At 45.7% G+C, this 23,141-nt stretch overlaps 1 protein-coding gene across 6 annotated transcripts; it reads right to left on the bottom strand.

Moving 5' to 3' along the window:
* Window positions 1-689: 689 nt before the first annotated feature.
* LOC119295262 lies at window positions 690-9,575 on the bottom strand. Of its 6 annotated transcripts, none has more exons than XR_005143854.1 (6): window positions 9,226-9,575; window positions 8,865-9,021; window positions 8,723-8,773; window positions 2,318-2,549; window positions 1,367-1,455; window positions 690-1,042 (listed from the first exon to the last, which is right to left on the bottom strand). XR_005143854.1 is itself a non-coding variant. In XM_037573632.1 (6 exons), the coding sequence occupies exons 4-5, from the start codon at window positions 3,696-3,698 to the stop codon at window positions 1,409-1,411; spliced, it is 1,428 nt and encodes a 475-aa protein (XP_037429529.1). In that variant the 5' UTR covers window positions 3,699-5,278; window positions 8,707-8,773; window positions 8,865-9,021; window positions 9,211-9,575; the 3' UTR covers window positions 690-1,042; window positions 1,367-1,408. The 6 variants fall into 6 exon arrangements, 3 of the variants coding, with proteins under 3 accessions (XP_037429529.1, XP_037429528.1, XP_037429530.1); XM_037573632.1 differs by having other exon boundaries at window positions 2,318-5,278; window positions 8,707-8,773; window positions 9,211-9,575; XM_037573631.1 differs by having other exon boundaries at window positions 2,318-5,278; window positions 8,707-8,773.
* Between the last annotated feature and the right edge of the window lie 13,566 nt (window positions 9,576-23,141).

Below are 23,141 nucleotides of genomic sequence, written 5' to 3'. Positions count from 1 at the left end.
ACATGATCGCCAAAAGTTGCAGCCATACCGAGTATGAAATATCCTGCTTATGTGGAAGACATATAACTCTTGTGAAGTTATATGTGGAAGCATGTAATAGCTAGCAGAGAACTCAAAAGTGTTGTCTGTATCCATGCTTAATTACTTTAGTAAAACGCAAGCAACTTCCTGGAAGACATATATTATTAGCTAGGTGAGTAATACTAGCTGTCTAACCAAAGCTATAGTGATATCTGCACATACTGTGAAAACTCTGGTGGCATGCATGAATACCAAAGTTCATATAGAATATGTAATATACTGATGCTGTCTCAGAAATGCCTATGTTACTAACTTTTTTTCTCTCTCCAGCTGCTGCTGATACTACTATGTGTTTTCTGTTACACGGAAGACTTGCAGCAGAGAAATAACTGCAAGAATGACAGTTCCTCTGTGCTTTGGCGCTTAAGCATTGAGCTGACTTGCTGTTTCAGCTGAGAATCCAGGCAGAGAATTACTGCGAATTTTCAGTCAGAAACAGAACAACTAAACTAGAGCATTATAGACAGTAGCAGCATCTGTTTTACACCCTATGTCACGACATTCCTGGTTTCAGCTATATTTAGTTAAGAGTCGGCATACAAACATGCAAACGAAACCAAAACAAACCTAACAAAAACAAACAATCACAGAAACGACAGGCCATCACAGGAAACTAAGAACACCACCACAATTTTAGCAAGTAGCAGAAGCCAACATCGACATTCTCCAGTTTCAGGGTTCTAGTTCCTTCAGCATCAGTCATTTAAACAACATCTCAAAAACTCTCAACGCTACACAAAACTCTTTTGGCTCAAGAGAAGAGCAGCCAAGCACAACCCTGCAGTAAAAACATATTGAAATCTGACTTGGGAAGCTCAAACTCCCTGGGTTGGCTATTCTTAGGAGCTTAGCTAGACTAAAAGCCATGGTAAAAAAATTCAGATAACATATAAACACCGCTGACCACATTGATGTGATGTGACAAAGTGACAACTAACTACTGCAGCAGCCCTTTCTTCACCTAGAGAAAATAAAATCATTAATCTGTTAGTTAACTAACACAGACAAAGATAAAATGTAATAGTGGCACCTATGTAACACAGTGTATGAACAACAAGTGTGTACAAACTGATGATGAGCTCATCAACATAAAGAAGGCATATATCACATCGCCTAAAAAAAGAGCTATATCACATTACTTGATATATCTCCTAGGAATTACCGATTGACAACAAATAGATCATTCAGCCTTTTTACATGAAAATGTTGGGTGGGGGAGTTGAAAGATGTGACTAGTGTTTGTAATAACAAAAATTTCTGAAACTATATCAGAAGATATTCTTACCTGTTGAACCATTTCAGCACATTGAAATATCGAACCAGGCAGTCATCCTAACATTTCAGCTTCTTTACATCCACTAGTAATGGTTGTGCCTAGAAGCATAAGAGCTCAGGTAATTAACAACAGTTCCACAATAAAGACAAATGATACAAGAAGGCAACATGAGACAATTCGAAACTGTAGAAACAAAGTGAAAATTATGCCAAAACAACAAACTGTAGAAACAAAGTGAGATTGGGTGTCCTGTTTTAAAAAGAGGAGCTCAAGAGACAAGAAATTCAGTTTATTTTCGAGAGACACAAATATACTACTCCCTCCGTCCCACAATATAAGGCGTTTTTTACACTAGTGTAGTGTCAAAAACGCTCTTATATTATGGGACGGAGGGAGTAGTCACCAGGTGGAGGGGTCATTGGCAAGTGACAGAATCACAACTATTTCAAGAAAGCATAGATTCGATGGAAGTTGTAATTGAAAATATATGTGACACAAATTTTGAATAAAATCAAAATTTATTTCTATGTGCTATGACTGTAACAATCACCTATAGAAGGGGTCATGAACAAATGAGAAAATCAAAATCATCTCAAAAAAATAACATTTGATTTGGCATCTTCGAATACAGCAGGCAGGCATATTCAAACAATAACATATACTAAAATAATACGGCTATAAATTCGTCCATCTAGCAAAGGTGCAACTGCTAACTAAGTTCAAGTTGTAAGTGTAACATTTAAGAACCACAATAACACTATGCGAGCAATCATGTACTCCCTCCGTCCGGAAATACTTGTCATCAAAATGGATATAAGGGGATGCATCTAGACGTATTTTAGTTCTAGATACATCTCTTTTTATCCATTTTGATGACAAGTATTTTCGGACGGAGGGAGTAGAAAACATCACAAGATTGGGTTACTTCCTAAGATATACAGGCCAAGGATGAGCAATCACCTGGTGGGAAGAAACCCGTGAAAGGATAACAACACTCCCTATACTCCCTGGAACGGGTTCCATTAAATTTCCTGAATTGCATTGACTTGAGTTGAACCATATAGACACTTTCGTATCTATATAAAAAGATTACATCGTTATCCTCTTCATAGCCCAGAAATTTGTCCGGCCATTTGATCCTTTCATTGCCCCGAGGAGGGATCTTATGAAGCTTGTGCAATGAAACCGTTTTCTGCAACAACCATATGCAAACACCTTGACAATTGACCTTCCTCTGCCACATTTGAAGGTTATGACAGGACAACATGGCAAGACCAACGGCGCCATCCTCTGCCTGGATGATCTGAAAGTTGCCAGTATCATTCATACCAGGAGGCCCCTTGATCATGGTAAGGTTCTGGCTGTCCAAATCAAACTCAAGTATTGTACCTCTCCCATTCATAACTGGCCAGTAAAGGACATTGCCAACAAGGGTGCTACGACAACCATGAAAATAAGTATTATCTGGAGCCTCAACTGATATGAGATTGCCCCATGTGTCGGTCATCGAGGAGTAAACGTAGGCGAGGAGTTGATTATCCACGCCATCCCAGGACACCAATACCACCTTGAAGGGGCTGGAGGGCCCCTTGTAGCCGGCTGTGCAGAGCACCGCTCCGACAAAGCTCCACTTGAACTTGCATGGAAGAGCCACGCGACACTTCTCACTTGTGATGGGGTCGCACACAATGAGGTATTTCTGCTCTAGATCTTCGATAAGTACGCGACCGTGGCGGCAGTCGAGCACATAGGTAAGTCGGGGGCGTCCAAGGGAGAAGCGCTCCGGAGGGATGTAGTCGGCAACTAGAGCCGGAATGGGGGTGAACACCATACCTTCCTTGCTGCAGTTCTCGAAGATGCCGAGGAGGGGCGGCTTGCAGTGGTGTGTGTAGAACTGGCAGAGGAACTTGGGGTCGATGAGGAGGCCTCGCCAACGCTTGCAGATGGCAGACGCTTGGGGGAATGAGTACAGGTCCGAGGGGAGGCGGAGAAAGATCTCCCTGAGTATATCGTCGTTGTCCGGCAGGGAGGAGGGTACCTCCGACGAGGTGCCGCGGTGGCGTTGACGTCTGCGACGAGTTGTTCCAATATCCTCCTCACCAGCCTGGATCTGGGGACGGACGCACATGCCACATGGGTGGGCAAGTTCGTCACACTCCTCGATGGTGTGGATCTGGGAAAGGAGGAGTGCACTGCGGCGGTGGCTGGGCATTCCAGCAACCTCCTCACTTGGGTGGATCTGAGGATGGAGGGGCGTGCCGCGTGGGTGGGCCAATCCGTTGCCCTCCTCAATGGGGTGGATCTCAGAAAGGAGGTGTGTGCTGTAGCGGTGGCTGGCCATTCCGACGCCACCAACCTCCTCACCGGCCTGGATCTAGGGACGAACACACATGCCATGCGGGTGGGCAAGTCCGTCACCCTTCTCAACGGCATGGATCTGGGTAAGGAATTGCACCCTGCGGCGATGGCTGGCCATTCCAGCAACCGCCTCACTTGGGCGGATCTGGGGACGGAGGGGCGTGCCGCTTGGGTGGGCCAATACGTTGCCCTCTTCAATGGTAGAGAAAGGAGGAGCACATTGCAGCGGCGAGTGGCTATCCCGGCGGAGCACCAAGACCTAGATGAAGCAGGAAGGCATGGGGGAGAGAGGGGTGTGGTTTGTTTCGTGACACAATTCCTTATTTGACACAAGCAAAATATTTAATTCCTTATTTGACACTAAAAAAATTTTCTTCCTTATTCCACGGCCGATCTAAATCTCTACTCCTATAAAAATGACAGTTTATGATGATGGTGTGTCTGCCTCTATGCCATATTGACCGTCCAATCTGGAATGTAAGGCTGAAACTGAGGCGGGTAGTCCCCGAGCACATTTTGCAGAAACACCCCACGCATCGGACAAAATTTGGAGAAGACACCCAAAACACAAAGCCGATACTTTGGAAATTTCTGCTTCTCTCGCGAAACAAACGAGCCTTCGAGAACCACTCCCAAATTCCTCGTCGTCGGCCCTTCCCATCTCATCCACGGCGACTGCCGGAGTTGAGTTGCGAGAGGGATCCTCCTCTTCTATACGTAGTTGTAGTTAGGGTCTCGGTAAATTGGATTTTGGCTTCAAGCTTTCCCCCGTATCTCTGCTTCTAGATCTCACCGCGCAGGCCGCCGGAGATGGAGCCATGGCGGTGGTTGCTTGCTGCCACATCCAAGTGTCCCTCTGCTCTCCCGTCCTGCCACCCCTCCTTGTATGGATTTCCTTTTGGAAACACTACAGCCGGAGATGGAGCCATGGCAGTGGTTGCTTGCTGCCACATCCAAGTGTCCCTCTGCTCTCCCGTCCTGCCACCCCTCCTTGTATGGATTTCCTTTTGGAAACACTACAGCCCAGAAAAGGGGACGAGCCCAACTCCTGGCACAATCGACGCACGCGCACGATTGAGCGCAACCGTTTCACCATTAGGCCTTCGCTGCCGGTGCCGGTCACCCGGCAGGAGGTCCAGGCCGCCGTTGCCAAGGAAGTCGGGCTGCGGGCGCTCCATGGCGCTGTCCGCTGGTGTGGCGTGCTGAATGCTGTTGGTGCCAGCGTGTACGCCAACAGGAGCCCGGCCAACATCAGCCTCGTGCCAGCTGCGTCGTTCGCGTGCTCACGGACAGCAGCATCGTCCAATGCAGACTAGGAGTATCCAATGTTATTCAGACGAGTAGTGCAAGCTCTCAGGTTCCAGGGATATGCACAATCACATCGGCACAACGTCTTTCCGTGAAGCCGAGTATCAGTGCTGCTTCCTTGGTGACGATTGACACGCAGCTGCTGCCGCGCTCTGCCTCCACGCTTCATTGTGGCGATTCTTGCCGGGAGGTATGCACATATATATTTCATCCCCAAGATTGCATATGTAATTTGCTTATTTGATCAACTTCGGTCTGCAGTAGTTTAAGCACCTCTTTTTAGAGATAGATAGGCCAATCAATAGCTTTATAATTGTATAATCAGTAAGAACGGTTACTTGAAAAGGCTTAGGCAGTCTGCTCTAACAAGGAAATGCAAAACTGATTACGCGAAAGAAGTAGAGGTGATGGCCAGGCTCTGGCATGCCAACCTTGTTCACCTTCTTTCTTATTGCAATGAAGTCGACAAGCGGAAACTCATCTACGGTTACATGTTGGACATCAGCATGGAATCTCTACATTGTATAATTTGTCTTGCCTATGATCAGAATTGGGATCACAATAGATCATTAAGTTCTCTTCTGCAACTATTGGTTATCGTTGTTCTGTGCTCCAGTAGAGAAGTACAGCTCATTGCTACATGGGCTAGAGTCAGGGAAACACAATAAGTTGCATGTAGATAGAGTTCTGAATATAGAACTGCAAATTTGGACAATACGTTCAGAGGAAGCTTGTATGCTTGACATGGTGAGCTCCAAACTTTTGTGAAGTAGCGTTTCCAATAGTTTAGAGCTGCTACTTTACTGCCAGTATTTGGGTGGTCTGTGTTCAAATTTCTAACACAAGTAATGCACTTCGGGAAGTTCTATCTATCGTGTGTCCATGCTGCCAATATCTGATATAATTTTATTGCAAGCACCCAAGAACTGCAGCTCTATCGCCATTCATGATTGTTGACCTATGGCCTACGGCCTATGGCCTACGGCCTATGGCCTACAGAGAGAGTAATTAGTGTTTACCTCATGCATTATGTGCCATAATGCAGTTGTGCCGTATGCCTCTTGTATTATTTTCGCCGACGACATATATAGGTAGCAGATTAGTATTGCAAGATGTTGTGGCTAAAGTGTTGTCTGGTTAATACTGCATTCCTCCATTACTGATAAAGTGTTACTTCTATGTCAGTTATATATTACTCCCTCCGTTCCTAAATATTTGTCTTTCTAGGGATTTCAACAAGTGACTACATACGAAGCAAAATGAGTGAATCTACACTCTAAAAATATGTCTACATACATCCGTATGTTGTATTCCATTTGAAATGTCTAGAAAGACAAATATTTAGGAACGGAGGGAGTATGTTGCTCTATGTTCATTGCTTTTGTTGACATCAGATTGTGCATATATGCAATCTGCAGATGCATGTCTGACTGCCCTCAGGTTCAGACCCATATTATCATGCAATGCCCGATAGTTGAACTCTCTGCACGCCAGAATTTTGTCTGCAGTCTGATCATCTTGCGGTGTAGCAGTTTCATAGGGATAGAGAATCGCAGATGCAGCACTCCAGTATCTTCACTTCTTGATTATATTAAGAAAACTTAAACTAAGTATCTCTTATCTAGGCAGTCAAAGGTATGTTATTAGCTTGAAAAGATACAGAGCTCTAGCTTCCTTTATTTAGAGAAAGATTGGGCATCTTGTACTGGCTCACTCTATGATGTGATATGTTCTCAACATGCTCTTCGTGACCTATGCAATGATTTTGTACTTCTCTTACTGATCATTAGATCTTTATATGTTTGCTTGAATGTCTTAACGTCACTGCTATGCCAGTTAACCTCTTGTGATGATACATTTTAGAAAATTTTAATTTAAACAGAGGATAAATAAGTGATTGCTAATTTTGGTGTATGAACTTGAGGCTCGGGTCATAATCCACTTGCTTGTGTAAACCAAGGTAATGTTCCTGCATAAAACACGCTAAGGTAATGCCCTCCTGTTTCTACTAGAAAGAAATTGACCATCAAATTATCATTTTCTGTTTCGAAGGTTAATCAGTTTGTCCAAGAGGCCAAGACCACTACAGAGCCAACCACATGTTTTGAACTGCAAAAGGGAAGGGGGGAGTCCTGTTGCCTATCCATATACTGACAAAACATGATATGTGTTGCAAGAACTACAAACTGTGTTGGCAATTGGAATATTGGTGGACTAATGAATATAAAAAAGATGTCGTTCCTTGTATCAGTTGTTAGATTTTCCTTATTTCTTGTGATTCTTGGCACTAGGATATTATCAGTTGTTATCCTATTTGATAGAAACTACTCCCTCCGTCAAGTCTCTAAAACGTCTTATATTTGTTTACAGATGCAGTAGCTATCAGAAATAGGATGTTTTGAATGTGATGAAAAACTGTCTGCTATGGCGGAGAGAAGTGAAGTGGAGCAAAGTTGGGTGATGGGCCGAGATGATGAGGTAGGAAGAAAGAATAATACGTGCGGCGACTTAGCATGTTCGGCGGGAAATAACACGACACAATTTAAATCAGCGTGTGTGTGCACTTTGAAACCAAACATAGTTTGAGTGCACTTAATATGGGACGAAAGGAGTATAATTTATTTCCGTAGCAACGCACGGGCAGCTACTAGTTTCATTACAAATCTAACACTTCCATCAAAAAATTCCGCATAACAGTGTTAAATGACATGTGAAAGGACTTTGACGTGTGAGACCCACTGGTCAACCTTTTGCCCCCAAAACATCTAGCCTGTCATCCTCTTTCTTTGTTTCTCTCACATACATGTGAGACCCACTAGTCATGTCTTTCTTCGATTGCGTGAACAACCCAACCCGTAATGCCCCTCCTCCTCCCTTCACCGTGGACGAGGCTTCTCTGCAATATTGCTTCCCTGACGTGGGTGGCTGACATGTGGGCCCATAGGTAATCTGGCACATAGGTTAGTGATCCCACGCCAAACAATAGCAAGTCAGTGGACTTCACTGCTGGCGGCCGCACTCACCACCCAAACCTTTATAAGCGCACTCACCCTCCAAGCGGCCACACCACATCCCTCTTAAGCCTCCCGGTTGCCGATGGCAGCCGTGCTCGCCCTCACAGCAGCCCCTACCTTCTTGCCACCTCCTCTACCTTTTCCACACCGACTCACTCAGCCACAAGTCGTCGGAGTCGAGGATGAAGAACTCTGACCGCCTCATCTCTCCTCCGTGAGCTCTGAATCAGAAGCCCAGCATGAGAAACTGCGAGCACCATCTCTCGATTTAGATGCCCGACACAAGAAACTGTAAGCATTATTGCTCAATTCACTACCCCGTCAGCATCGAGCAGTCCATGGCTTCCCTCCTTGTCACCGGCGAGCAGTCCCGTGGTTGTCCTCCCCTCCCCACACTCTCCTCCACCATGCTAGATCCTCCTCGCAGAGGTCAGCAGTAGCAGAGCCAGGAATGAAGCCAATTTTTTTCCGACAACATAGAAAAACTTTGGACCTTATAACAACCCCAAAAATACCTCGTAAAATTTCTAAAAAATACCTCATATGAAAACATATAAAATAAATTGCAATTGCTCAACAAAATTATAACTAAATTCAATGCACAATGATCCAACAAAATCTGTAAAACATGACAGAAGTACAAATAATAATAACGGGATACAAAAATACCAAATCAATTGATTACTTCATTCATCGGTGCCTCCCATAACTTGATCAACGGTAGATGAACCAACACCTTCAATGCATTATAAAAGTATAATTTCATAAGAAAAGGCATAAACATCAAGTGAAACAAAACTATCATTGATACAAATCTAAAAACTTACCACTTCGACGAGGTAAAAGCCCTTTGCAAGAACTATATGATTGAAAGCGATATATAATAGCACCATCATCAATACTTTCAAATACATCTCGGTCAATATAGCGAACCATCCTGTGATTCAGCCAATCATCTCTCATCTTATTCCTCAACTTCTATTTCTACAACATAAAATGAAATAGGCAAATACATCAATTTGAATTCAACAATACCGTGCATACTGAATACACAAACACACACACGCACGCACGCACACACACATTTGATTTTAGAACACAGTACAACCAGTCCCTGACAGTCCCTGGTCGGCTGGTCCTTGAGTACAAGTGAAAATAATCAAAGAAAATTACCAAGGTCGCACTCACTGGTAAGGCAGGGAAGTAGGGAACGACGCACGGCGGCGAACGGCGCACCGCGCCCGGGAACAGTTGCGGAGACCGGGACTAGGGGAGCAGCCTGGGGCGGAGCCGCGGAGGGGCCTGCCTCTGCCTGGGGGCTGGGGTCTGGGGAAGTGGTGGAACGGCGGCGGTCGGTGGACGGCTCCACGGCGGCGGCCCGCGACAGGTAGACGACGGCAGCCGCGAGCCTGGTTGGCGGCTGAGAAGAGCGGCGGCGGCGCGAGCGTGAGTTCGTGCAGGTGCGTGGAGCCGTGGATCGGTCGGCGGCTGTGAGAGTTGGTGCGAACTAGGGTAGTTTTTGGGACGCATCTAGTGGGCGGCCGGCCGCCCACTGGGCGATCGAGCGGCCAGTCATAAAAGGCAACTTTTTGTTTCCCACGCGGCCACCAAATCGAGTGATGTCAGCGTCCAATCCTAAATAAAACAGCGATCCCTCATGTGGCCAGCTGTCCATAAGCTCGTTCGCCCCCACGTTCCAATCCCTCCCACACCCGCTCGCCCCAGGCACTCCCACGCTGCTTTCTTGACCTGCACGAAAGAAAGGGATCCAAAGCTCCTTCTTCCTCCTTCTCTACAGTCCCCATGGCAGCAGAAAGGTAGATGAATCTGCTTCAATAAATTGATCTAAAAGACAGCGTGATCAGACCCATACCAGACAACAAACATCAGGCAAGTACTTCCTCTCTACCCCTCTTCAGTTCTCCCCTTTCTTGTACTGCATCTATAAACACCATCCTCCATGGATCCATCAACAAATTCATGGAGAAGCTGCTTTAAAAAAAGAGTAGATCTGAAACAACACCCTATTGTCATCACACCAACCACACCCCCTCATGAGTGCATCTGCACACTAACTTAGGGTTCCCAAATCGAAACTGAACGTGTTTTCTAAACATGCATGCGAGGCAAGGTTCCCCTGCCCCTTTTATGTGTTCAAACAAGTTAACTAAGACATATTTTTTGGCCAACTAGTACATGATTCTAGCCAACTAAACATGCATGCTTGCCAACTGATATATGCATCCTGGCCAACTGAAACGTCTATTCTAGCCAGCTGAACACATTGACTAACCAACTGAACATGTATGCTGGCCAACTGATATATGCATCCTGGCCAACTAAAACATCTATTCTAGCAAGCTGAATACATTGACTGTGCAACAGAACATGCATCCTAGCCAAACTGATATATGTATCCTGGAAAATTCAAACATCTATTTTTAGCCAACTGAACACATTGGCAGTGCAACTGAACATGCATGTTGGTGAACTCTTATATGCATCCTATGAAATTGAAACATCTATTCTATCCAACTGAATACATTGATTGTCCAACTAAATATGCATGCTGACCAACTGATATATGCATCCTGGCCAACTGAAACATCTATTCTAGCCAAAACCAAAAAACTGCAGTACGGCAACTTCTGCAGTAATATGTGCAACAGATAAATAAACAAGACTATTGAAGCCATAAACCATATTAAAGTAGTCACGCATATATACTTGTCCCACACATATATTCTGGTAGCACACCTATTGCAAAGCTATAGTGTAAAAATATGTTCAAATATACTGGAAGTAGAAACAGAAACGGCGACGAAAAACATATATTTATAGTCTGTCATCAAATTGTTCTTTCTTCTTTCACCTGAATTTTGCATCTACAAAAATAGCATCAAATTGTGTCCCAATTATGTGCAGAAAAATCTGAATCAGCTCCTTTCCAACGGAAAACCTGCGGATCATTGCAACGAAAACAGAGGAAAAAGTCAGAAAACTATGTAGTAAAAAGAAGTTATATTCTTGCTAACTATTTACTGCAAACTGTGCAACTAACATAACAAATCTGTGCAAAAGAAAAAAAATGCCTGTTATAATAAAAGATTCTGCTATAGACATGTTGCTTTTGAAACTAAGATTGTCATAAAATGCAGTGCAACTGCCTATTTACTAAGTTTTTAGGTTGTTTGAAACACTCTTTTCTATGGTTAACAATGTTGACATCACTTTCTTCTTTTTTATATGTGCAATGAGTGTGTGGCAGCATCCAAAAAAAGGAAAAAAATGCTTGATCTTAATGAGTTGCCTCCTGTTCTCAATGAGCTTTCTGATGATATGGATCAGCAGCAACCCAGCATACCACAAGGAAATTGGACAGAAAATGGGCGATCAGTTTACTACACGCAGGCAAGTCGTGGTGGAAACCCTATGGGCCATGACAATGTGGCAGGCCAGTCATCAACCCGTGGTGCCCCTGTAGTGGTGTCTTTGCAATCAGAGAGCCATACTCTTGATGACACGGAAACCGCGGCAAATGTTCCTAGTCCAACCAGGACTGAGCTAGGAGCTGGGGCTGTTGACGGAGCTGTGCAAGGAGAAGGAGAGGATGTTGGGGAACGTTGCAGAAAATTAAAATTTTTCCTACGGTTTCACCAAGATCCATCTATAAGTTCATCTAAGCAACGAGTCAAGGGAGAGGGTTTGCATCTACATACCACTTGTAGATCACGAGCGGAAGCTTGCCAAGGAGATGGTGATGATGGAGTCGTACTCGAACGTGATTCGGATCACCGATGTCCTAGTGCTGAACGGACAGCACCTCCGCGTTCAACACACGTACGGGACGGGAGACGTCTCCTCCGTCTTGATCCAGCAAGGAGGAAGGAGAGGTTGAGGAAGGCAGCTCCAACGGCAGCACGACGGCGTGGTGCAGTTGACGCGGCAGTATTCCGACAGGGCTTCGCCAAGCATGTACGGAGGAGGAGATGTGTTGGGGAGGGGAGGGGCTGCGCCTTGAGTTATGGTGTATTGCAGCCCTCCCCTCACCCCTCTATATATAGGGGAAAGGGCAAGGGGGGCCGGCCCTCTAGGGAAAACCCTAGGGGGGGCGGCGGCCAAGGGGTGGGGGGCTTGCCCCCCAAGCAAAGGGGGTGTGCCCCCTTTAGGGTTTCCCCCCCACCCTTAGGCGCATGGGCCCAAGGAGGGGGGCGCGCCAAGCCCACTAGGGGCTGGCTGCTATCCCACGCAGCCCAAGTGGCCCCCCGGGAGGGGTGGCCCCTCCCGGTGGACCCCCGGAACCCTTCCGGTGGTCCCGGTACAATACCGGTATAACCCCGAAACTTTCCGGTGCCCGTTTAACAACTTCCCATATATAAAACTTTACCTCCGGACCATTCCGGAACTCCTCGTGACGTCCGGGATCTCATCCGGGACTCCGAACAACATTCAGTAGTCACATACTAGTCTTCCTAACAACCCTAGCGTCACCGAACCTTAAGTGTGTAGACCCTACGGGCTCGGGAGACATGCAGACATGACCGAGACCACTCTCGGGCAATAACGAACAGCGGGGTCTGGATACCCATGATGGCTCCCACACGCTCCTCGATGATTTCATCGGTTGAACCACAATGTCGAGGATTCGATCAAACCCTGTATACAATTCCCTTTGTCAATCGGTACGTTACTTGCCCGAGACTCGATCGTCGGTATCCCAATACCTTGTTCAGTCTCGTTACCGGCAAGTCACTTTACTCGTACCGTAATGCATGATCCCGTGGCCAACACATTGGTCACCTTGAGCTCATTATGATGATGCATTACCGAGTGGGCCCAGAGATACCTCTCCGTCATACGGAGTGACAAATCCCAGTCTCGATCCGCATAAAACAATAGATACTTTCGGAGATACCTGTAGTGCACCTTTATAGTCACCCAGTTATGTTGTGACGTTTGATACACCCAAAGCACCCCTACGGTATCCAGGAGTTACATGCTCTCATGGTCGAAGGAAGAGATACTTGACATTGGCAAAGCTCTAGCAAACGAACTACACGATCTTTGTGCTATGCTTAGGATTGGGTCTTGTCCATCACATCATTCTTCTAATGATGTGATCCCGTCATCAACGACATCCAATGTCCATAGCCAGGAAACCATGACTATCTGTTGATCACAACGAGCTAGTCAACTAGAGGCTTACTAGGGACATATTGTGGTCTTTGTATTCACACGTGTATTACGATTTCCGGATAATACAGTTATAGCATGAATAAAAGACAATTATCATGAACATAGAAATATAATAATACTTTTATTATTGCCTCTAGGGCATATTTCCAACAGTCTCCCACTTGCACTAGAGTCACCAATCTAGTTACATTGTGATGAATCGAACACCCATAGAGTTTTGGTGTTGATCATGTTTAGCTCGCGAGAGAGGTTTAGTCAACGGATCAGCGACATTCAGATCCATATGTACTTTGCAAATTTCTATGTCTCCATCTTGAACATTTTCACGGATGGAGTTGAAACGACGCTTGATGTGCCTGGTCTTCTTGTGAAACCTGGGCTCCTTAGCAAGGGCAATAGCTCCAGTGTTGTCACAGAAGAGTTTGATTGGCCCCGACGCATTGGGTATGACTCCTAGGTCGGTGATGAACTCCTTCACCCAAATAGCTTCATGCGCTGCCTCCGAGGCTGCCATGTACTCCGCTTCACATGTAGATCCTGCCACGACGCTCTGCTTGCAGCTGCACCAGCTCACTGCTCCACCATTCAACATATACACGTATCCGGTTTGTGACTTAGAGTCATCCAGATCTGTGTCGAAGCTAGCGTCGATGTAACCCTTTACGACGAGCTCTTCGTCACCTCCATAAACGAGAAACATGTCCTTTGTCCTTTGCAGGTACTTCAGGATATTCTTGACCGCTGTCCAGTGTTCCTTGCCAGGATTACTCTGGTATCTTGCTACCAAACTCACGGCAAGGTTTACATCAGGTCTGGTACACAGCATGGCATACATAATAGATCCTATGGCTAAAGCATAGGGGATGACACTCATCTCTTCTTTATCTTTTGCCGTGGTCGGTGACTGAGCTGAGCTCAATCTCACACCTTGTAACATAGGCAAGAACCCTTTCTTGGACCCATCCATTTTGAACTTTTTCAAAATCTTATCAAGGTATGTGCTTTGTGAAAGACCTATGAGGCGTCTCGATCTATCTCTATAGATTTTGATGCCTAATATATAAGCAGCTTCTCCAAGGTCCTTCATTGAAAAACATTTGTTCAAGTAGGCCTTAATGCTGTCCAGAAATTCTATATTATTTCCCATCAAGAGTATGTCATCCACATATAATATAAGAAATGCTACAGAGCTCCCACTCACTTTCTTGTAAACGCAGGCTTCTCCATAAGTCTGCATAAACCCAAACGCTTTGATCATCTCATCAAAGCGAATATTCCAACTCTGAGATGCTTGCACCAGCCCATAAATGGATCGCTGGAGCTTGCATACTTTGTTAGCGTTCTTAGGATCGACAAAACCTTCTGGCTGCATCATATACAGCTCTTCCTTAAGATGCCCGTTAAGGAATGCCGTTTTGACGTCCATCTGCCATATCTCATAATCATAGTATGCGGCAATTGCTAACATGATTCGGACGGACTTAAGCTTCGCTACGGGAGAGAATGTCTCGTCGTAGTCAATCCCTTGAACTTGTCGATAACCCTTAGCGACAAGTCGAGCTTTATAGATGGTAACATTTCCATCCGCGTCCGTCTTCTTCTTAAAGATCCATTTGTTTTCTATCGCTCGCCGATCATCGGGCAAGTCAGTCAAAGTCCATACTTTGTTTTCATACATGGATTCTAGCTCGGATTTCATGGCTTCTAGCCATTTGTTGGAATCTGGGCCCGCCATCGCTTCTTCATAGTTCGAAGGTTCACCGTTGTCTAACAACATGATTTCCAGGACAGGGTTGCCGTACCACTCTGGTGCGGAACGTGTCCTTGTGGACCTACGAAGTTCAGTAGCAACTTGATCCGAAGTACCTTGATCATCATCATTGGTTTCCTCTTCAGTTGGTGTGGGCATCACAGGAACATTTTCCTGAGCTGCACCACTTTCCCGTTCGAGAGGTAGTACTTCATCGAGTTCTACTTTCCTCCCACTTACTTCTTTCGAGAGAAACTCTTTTTCCAGAAAGCATCCGTTTTTGGCAACAAAGATCTTGCCTTCGGATCTTAAGTAGAAGGTATACCCTACAGTTTCCTTAGGGTATCCTATGAAGACGCATTTTTCCGACTTGGGTTCGAGCTTTTCAGGTTGAAGTTTCTTGACATAAGCATCGCATCCCCAAACTTTTAGAAATGACAGCTTAGGTTTCTTCCCAAACCATAATTCATACGGTGTCGTCTCAACGGATTTAGACGGTGCCCTATTTAAAGTGAATGTAGCTGTCTCTAGAGCGTATCCCCAAAATGATAGCGGTAAATCGGTAAGAGACATCATAGACCGCACCATATCCAATAGAGTGCGATTACGACGTTCAGACACACCGTTTCGCTGAGGTGTTCCAGGCGGCGTGAGTTGTGAAACGATTCCACATTTCCTTAAGTGCGTGCCAAATTCGTGACTTAAATATTCTCCTCCACGATCTGATCGTAGGAACTTTATCTTTCGGTCACGTTGATTCTCCACCTCATTCTGAAATTCCTTGAACTTTTCAAAGGTCTCAGACTTGTGTTTCATTAAGTAGACATACCCATATCTACTTAAGTCGTCAGTGAGAGTGAGAACATAACGATATCCTCCGCGAGCCTCAACGCTCATTGGACCGCACACATCGGTATGTATGATTTCCAACAAGTTGGTTGCTCGCTCCATTGTACCGGAGAACGGAGTCTTGGTCATTTTGCCCATGAGGCATGGTTCACATGTGTCAAATGATTCATAATCAAGAGACTCCAAAAGTCCATCAGCATGGAGCTTCTTCATGCGTTTGACACCAATGTGACCAAGGCAGCAGTGCCACAAGTATGTGGGACTATCGTTATCAACTTTACATCTTTTGGCATCTACACTATGAACATGTGTAATATTACGCTCGAGATTCATTAAGAATAAACCATTGACCATCGGAGCATGACCATAAAACATATCTCTCATATAAATCGAACAACCATTATTCTCAGACTTAAATGAGTAGCCATCTCGAATTAAACGAGATCCAGATACAATGTTCATGCTCAAACTTGGCACTAAATAACAATTATTAAGGTTCAAAACTAATCCCGTAGGTAAATGTAGAGGCAGCGTGCCGACGGCGATCACATCGACTCTGGAACCATTCCCGACGCGCATCGTCACCTCGTCCTTCGCCAGTCTCCGTTTATTCCGCAGCTCCTGCTATGAGTTACAAATATGAGCAACGGCACCGGTATCAAATACCCAGGAGTTACTACGAGTACTGGTAAGGTACACATCAATTACATGTATATCAAATATACCTTTGGTGTTGCCGGCCTTCTTATCCGCTAAGTATTTGGGGCAGTTCCGCTTCCAGTGACCCTTCCCCTTGCAATAAAAGCACTCAGTCTCAGGCTTGGGTCCATTCTTTGACTTCTTCCCGGCAACTGGCTTACCGGGCGCGGCAACCTCCTTGCCGTCCTTCTTGAAGTTCTTCTTACCCTTGCCCTTCTTGAACTTAGTGGTCTTATTGACCATCAACACTTGATGTTCTTTCTTGATTTCAACCTCTGCTGACTTCAGCATAGAAAATACTTCAGGAATGGTCTTTACCATCCCCTGCATATTGTAGTTCATCACAAAGCTCTTGTAGCTTGGTGGGAGCGACTGGAGGATTCTGTCAATGACCGCCTCATCTGGGAGGTTAATATTTAGCTGGGTCATACGGTTGTGTAACCCAGACATCTTCAGGATGTGTTCACTGACAGAACTGTTTTCCTCCATCTTACAACTGTAGAACTTGTCGGAGACATCATATCTCTCGACCCGGGCGTGAGCTTGGAAAACTAGTTTCAGCTCTTCGAACATCTCATATGCTACGTGATGCTCAAAACGCTTTTGGAGCCCCGGTTCTAAGCTGTAAAGCATGCCGCACTGAACGAGGGAGTAATCATCAGCACGAGACTGCCAAGCATTCATAATGTCTTGGTTCTCTGGGACGGGAGCGTCACCTAGCGGTCCTTCTAGGACATATTGTTTCCTGGCAGCTATGAGGATGATCCTCGGGTTTCGGACCCAGTCCGTATAGTTGCTGCCATCATCTTTCAGCTTGGTTTTCTCTAGGAACGCGTTGAAGTTCATGTTGACATGAGCGTTGGCCATTTGATCTACAAGACATATTTGCAAAGGTTTTAGACTAAGTTCATGATAATTAAGTTCTAATCAAATTATGAACTTCCACTTAGATTAGACATCCCTCTAGTCATCTAAGTGTTACACGATCCGAGTCGACTAGCCCGTGTCCGGTCATCACGTGAGACGGACTAGTCATCATCGGTGAACATTCTCATGTTGATTGTATCTTTCATACGACTCGTGTTCGACCTTTCGGTCTCCGTGTTCCGAGGCCATGTCTGCACATGCTAGGCTCGTCAAGTTAACCCTAAGTGTTTTCGCTGTGTAAAACTGTCTTACACCCGTTGTATGTGAACGTAAGAATCCATCACACCCGATCATCACGTGGTGCTTAGAAGCGACGAACTGTAGCAACGGTGCACAGTTAGGGGAGAACACTTCTTGAAATTTTGTAAGGGATCACCTTATTTACTACCGTCGTCCTAAGTAAACAAGATGCATAAACATAATAAACATCACATGCAATTATATAGTTGTGACATGATATGGCCAATATCATATAGCTCCATTGATCTCCATCTTCGGGGCTCCATGATCATCTTGTCACCGGCTTGACACCATGATCTCCATCATCATGATCTCCATCATCGTGTCTTCATGAAGTTGTCACGCCAACGACTACTTCTACTTCTATGACTAACGCGTTTAGCAATGAAGTAAAATAAGTTACATGGCGTTCTTCAATGACACGCAGGTCATACAAAAAATAAAGACAACTCCTATGGCTCCTGCCGATTGTCATACTCATCGACATGCAAGTCATGAATCCTATTACAAAGAACATGATCTCATACATCACAATTCATCATTCATCACAACTTCTGGCCATATCACATCACTTGATCAATCGCTGCAAAAACAAGTTAGACGTCCTCTAATTGTTGTTGCATCTTTTACGTGGCTGCAATTGGGTTCTAGCAAGAACGTTTTCTTACCTACGAATAACCACAACGTGATTTTGTCAACTTCTATTTACCCTTCATAAGGGCCCTTTTCATCGAATCCGCTCCAACTAAAGTGGGAGAGACAGACACCCGCCAGCCACCTTATGCAACTAGTGCATGTTAGTCGGTGGAACCGGTCTCACGTAAGCGTACGTGTAAGGTTGGTCCGGGCCGCTTCATCCCACAATACCGCCGAAGCAAGAAAAGACTAGTAGAGGCAAGTAAGATGACAAGATCCACGCCCACAACAAAATTGTGTTCTACTCGTGCAAAGAGAACTACGCATAGACCTAGCTCATGATGCCACTGTTGGGGAACGTTGCAGAAAATTAAAAATTTTCCTACGGTTTCACCAAGATCCATCTATGAGTTCATCTAAGCAACGAGTCAAGGGAGAGAGTTTGCATCTACATACCACTTGTAGATCACGAGCGGAAGCTTGCCAAGGAGATGGTGATGATGGAGTCGTACTCGAACGTGATTCGGATCACCGATGTCCTAGTGCTGAACGGACAGCACCTCCGCGTTCAACACACATACGGGACGGGAGACGTCTCCTCCGTCTTGATCCAGCAAGGAGGAAGGAGAGGTTGAGGAAGGCAGCTCCAACGGCGGCACGACGGCGTGGTGCAGTTGACGCGGCAGTATTCCGACAGGGCTTCGCCAAGCATGTACGGAGGAGGAGATGTGTTGGGGAGGGGAGGGGCTGCGCCTTGAGTTATGGTGTATTGCAGCCCTCCCCTCACCCCTCTATATATAAGGGAAAGGGCAAGGGAGGCCGGCCCTCTAGGGAAAACCCTAGGGGGGGGGGCGGCCAAGGGGTGGGGGGCTTGCCCCCCAAGCAAAGGGGGTGCGCCCCCTTTAGGGTTTCCCCCCCACCCTTAGGCGCATGGGCCCAAGGAGGGGGGCGCGCCAAGCCCACTAGGGGCTGGCTGCTATCCCCACGCAGCCCAAGTGGCCCCCCGGGAGGGGTGGCCCCTCCCGGTGGACCCCCGGAACCCTTCCGGTGGTCCCGGTACAATACCGGTATAACCCCGAAACTTTCCGGTGCCCGTTTAACAACTTCCCATATATAAAACTTTACCTCCGGACCATTCCGGAACTCCTCGTGACGTCCGGGATCTCATCCGGGACTCCGAACAACATTCGGTAGTCACATACTAGTCTTCCTAACAACCCTAGCGTCACCGAACCTTAAGTGTGTAGACCCTACGGGCTCGGGAGACATGCAGACATGACCGAGACCACTCTCGGGCAATAACCAACAGCGGGTTCTGGATACCCATGATGGCTCCCACACGCTCCTCGATGATTTCATCGGTTGAACCACGATGTCGAGGATTCGATCAAACCCTGTATACAATTCCCTTTGTCAATCGGTACGTTACTTGCCCGAGACTCGATCGTCGGTATCCCAATACCTTGTTCAGTCTCGTTACCGGCAAGTCACTTTACTCGTACCGTAATGCATGATCCCGTGGCCAACACATTGGTCACCTTGAGCTCATTATGATGATGCATTACCGAGTGGGCCCAGAGATACCTCTCCGTCATACGGAGTGACAAATCCCAGTCTCGATCCGCATAAAACAATAGATACTTTCTGAGATACCTGTAGTGCACCTTTATAGTCACCCAGTTACGTTGTGACGTTTGATACACCCAAAGCACCCCTACGGTATCCAGGAGTTACATGCTCTCATGGTCGAAGGAAGAGATACTTGACATTGGCAAAGCTCTAGCAAACGAACTACACGATCTTTGTGCTATGCTTAGGATTGGGTCTTGTCCATCACATCATTCTTCTAATGATGTGATCCCGTCATCAACGACATCCAATGTCCATAGCCAGGAAACCATGACTATCTGTTGATCACAACGAGCTAGTCAACTAGAGGCTTACTAGGGACATATTGTGGTCTCTGTATTCACACGTGTATTGCGATTTCCGGATAATACAGTTATAGCATGAATAAAAGACAATTATCATGAACATAGAAATATAATAATACTTTTATTATTGCCTCTAGGGCATATTTCCAACAGAGGATGAGGCTGGTTCTCAACCTATGGAACCCTATGTTGGCATGAGGTTTGACAGCCTTCAAATTGCTAAGGATCACTACAACAGCTATGCACTACGGATGGATTTCTCTGTCAAGATGAACACCTCTAGGAGGACACCCCACACCAATGTATTGGTAAAACAGCAGTTTTGCTGCAACAAGTTCAAGAAGGCCAAAGCTGATGATGGAGGAGCTGAGGCTCCTCCTGTCCTGGACCCTATTCTAGATCCAAAAACTGTTGATAGTGATGAGGAAATGGAAGATGAACCTCCAATCTTTGCTGAAGAGGAGGTTGGTCCTAGTAAGAAGAAGAAGAAACGGAAACGCGAGACAATAAAGTAGACTCAATGCAAGGCAAAAATGTTGGTGAAGCTGATAGATGGGCGATGGCAGGTGACGAACTTTGTTCGTGACCACAATCATCCGCTCGTGAACAAACCTTCGTTGTCCAAATACTTGAGATCCCACCAAGGCATCTCACCTAATGAAAATGAGTTTTTGCGCATCTTGTATAACTGCAACTTGACTACAGGTGTGTTTTTTCTATATCCCTTAAAGAATTAAGTTTCCCTCTAGGCAGTCCAGTGTGCAACTTTTATGGTACTACTGTGCAACTAAAATGACTTAACTGTGCAACTGGTGTCCAACTTCCCATGCTGTTTGTATATCACTTTTGGTGCTTGTTGTGCAACTAGATTACCTTCACTGTGCAACTACACAATATCATGTATGCAAAAGGTGCAAAGTGTTTTTGAAAAGATGCAGCTAGGTGTCCATTTCCTACAATTATCTTCTGTGCCAACACATGTTCTATTACTGTGCAGCCGGATGTGCACATTCGTGCAACTAAAAAAGGATATACTGTTTTGTTTTTGTATTATGCAAGACGTATGATGCATATAATGGCAGAGTTCTACGGATATGAGATGATGGTGCCGTTCGGACCAAAGGCAATAACAAATGTGTGTACAAGTTTCCGTAGAGATGACACAAAGGAGGGTGACATGATTGAGACAATTGCGCACTTCAAGGATATACAGAAACCCGATCTAGACTTCTTCTATAAGGTAAAATATGATGAAGAGGACAGAGTTGTCAACATTTTTTGGGTGGATGGCTTAGCTCGAAAAGCTTATGCTGAGGCGTACCGCGATTGCATATCATTTGACACTACCTACATGACCAACATGTATAATATGTCGTTCGCACCCTTCATTGGAATAAACAGACATGGCCAATCTTTCATGCTCGGTTGCGTGTTTGTGAGGCAGGAGTTGGCATCAAGCTTTGATTGGGTATTCCAAACATTCCTAGAGGCTATGGGTGGCAAACCTCCTGGCAACTTCATAACCGATCAAGATGGTGCAATGAGGCAGTCAATACAGAGCATCTTTCCAACCACCGTGCATCGATGTTGTCGATGGCACATCATGAAGAAGGCCCAGGAAAAAGTTGGTTGGCTGTTGTGCCGGAATCTAGGGCTCTCTGATGATTTCAACTACTGTGTTGACTTCAGCTTCACTCCAGACGAGTTTGAACAGAATTAGGCTGGGTTAATGATGAAGTATGAGGCTATGGCACACACACACTTTGAGAAGTTGTACGAATACAGATCAACTTGGGTGCTGTGCTACTTCAAACACAGGTTCTTCCTCTTTCTGGAGTCTACACAGCGTAGTGAGGGGTTCAACACCGTCCTAAAAAGATATGTGAACCCACACAACTCGATGCTGAACTTCGTCAAGCAATATGAAAAAATTCAGAACCACATCCTTGCCAAGGAAGGCTGCAATGATTACAGGACAGAACACCTTGAGATTGAGCTGTGGTCCAACTTCCCAATAGAGAAGCAAGCTTACAAGACCTACACTAGGGACCTTTACCGCAAGTTCAGAGAAGAGTTTGAGCTGATTGGACGTTATAATGCATTCCAAGTTGGTGCTGATATATTTGAGCTCATACCGAACCAGGAATTTGTTGCCAAATATGGTTCTCGAAACTACTTGGTGCAGGCAAGGGTGGAGGATGGTTCCTATTTGTGTGAGTGTTGTAAAATGGACAAGAACGACATCCTCTTTTGCCACATCCTCAAGGTGTTCACTCATATTGGAGTTGATGTCATACCAGAAAGGTACCTGCTAAAACGGTGGACATCTACTGCTGTACCTAGTGCGCCAGGGACTGGTTATGAGCAACCGGATGAAATGCCTCCTCAATCAAAGAAGTAGATAAGGGAGAGGAACATGATATACAATTTTCAGAAACTAGCAAAGTTTGCGAGTGGTTCTGATCCAGCACAAGCTATTGTATACAAGTATATGCACGCAACACGTACCGAGATCGGCCACCTGAACAAGTCCAAGAAAAAGAAAAAACCAACTGCTGCCACGGGGCCATCAGATGATGGCAAACCTCGAGGACCTCCTCCACCTCCAGGCCCTACACGGCATGGTCCTCCACCTCCTCCCTCGCCTGGCCCAACAAGTAGTGCCCCGCGTGCTCCTCCCAATGGCCCTACAGGGAGTACTCACGGGCCTCATCATTCAGGTAATTACCTGCCCAACACCCCCATCTAACTAGGTGTGAGATTTCAGTTGCACACATCATGGTGCCCAGTTGCACAGAACATGCTACCCAGTTGTGCACGCTATGAGCATCAAGATAAAACAACTAACTGGTTTTTCCTGTTCTGACTATAGT

This window comes from Triticum dicoccoides, chromosome 4B (assembly GCF_002162155.2).
Source record: "Triticum dicoccoides isolate Atlit2015 ecotype Zavitan chromosome 4B, WEW_v2.0, whole genome shotgun sequence".
NCBI lineage: Eukaryota > Viridiplantae > Streptophyta > Magnoliopsida > Poales > Poaceae > Triticum > Triticum dicoccoides.
Note: the sequence above shows the minus strand (reverse complement) of the source record. Positions and strands in the feature narration are given on the sequence as shown.

What these genes read in the sequence shown, in the direction of transcription:
- LOC119295262 (XM_037573632.1), bottom strand. Translation starts at nt 3,698, where the DNA reads ATGGCCAGCCACCGCTACAGCACACACCTCCTTTCTGAGATCCACCCC. An exon ending in CACGGGTTTCTTCCCACCAG is followed by an intron (nt 1,456 to 2,317) that starts GTGATTGCTCAT and finishes TTATGCTTCTAG; the next exon opens with GCACAACCATTACTAGTGGA.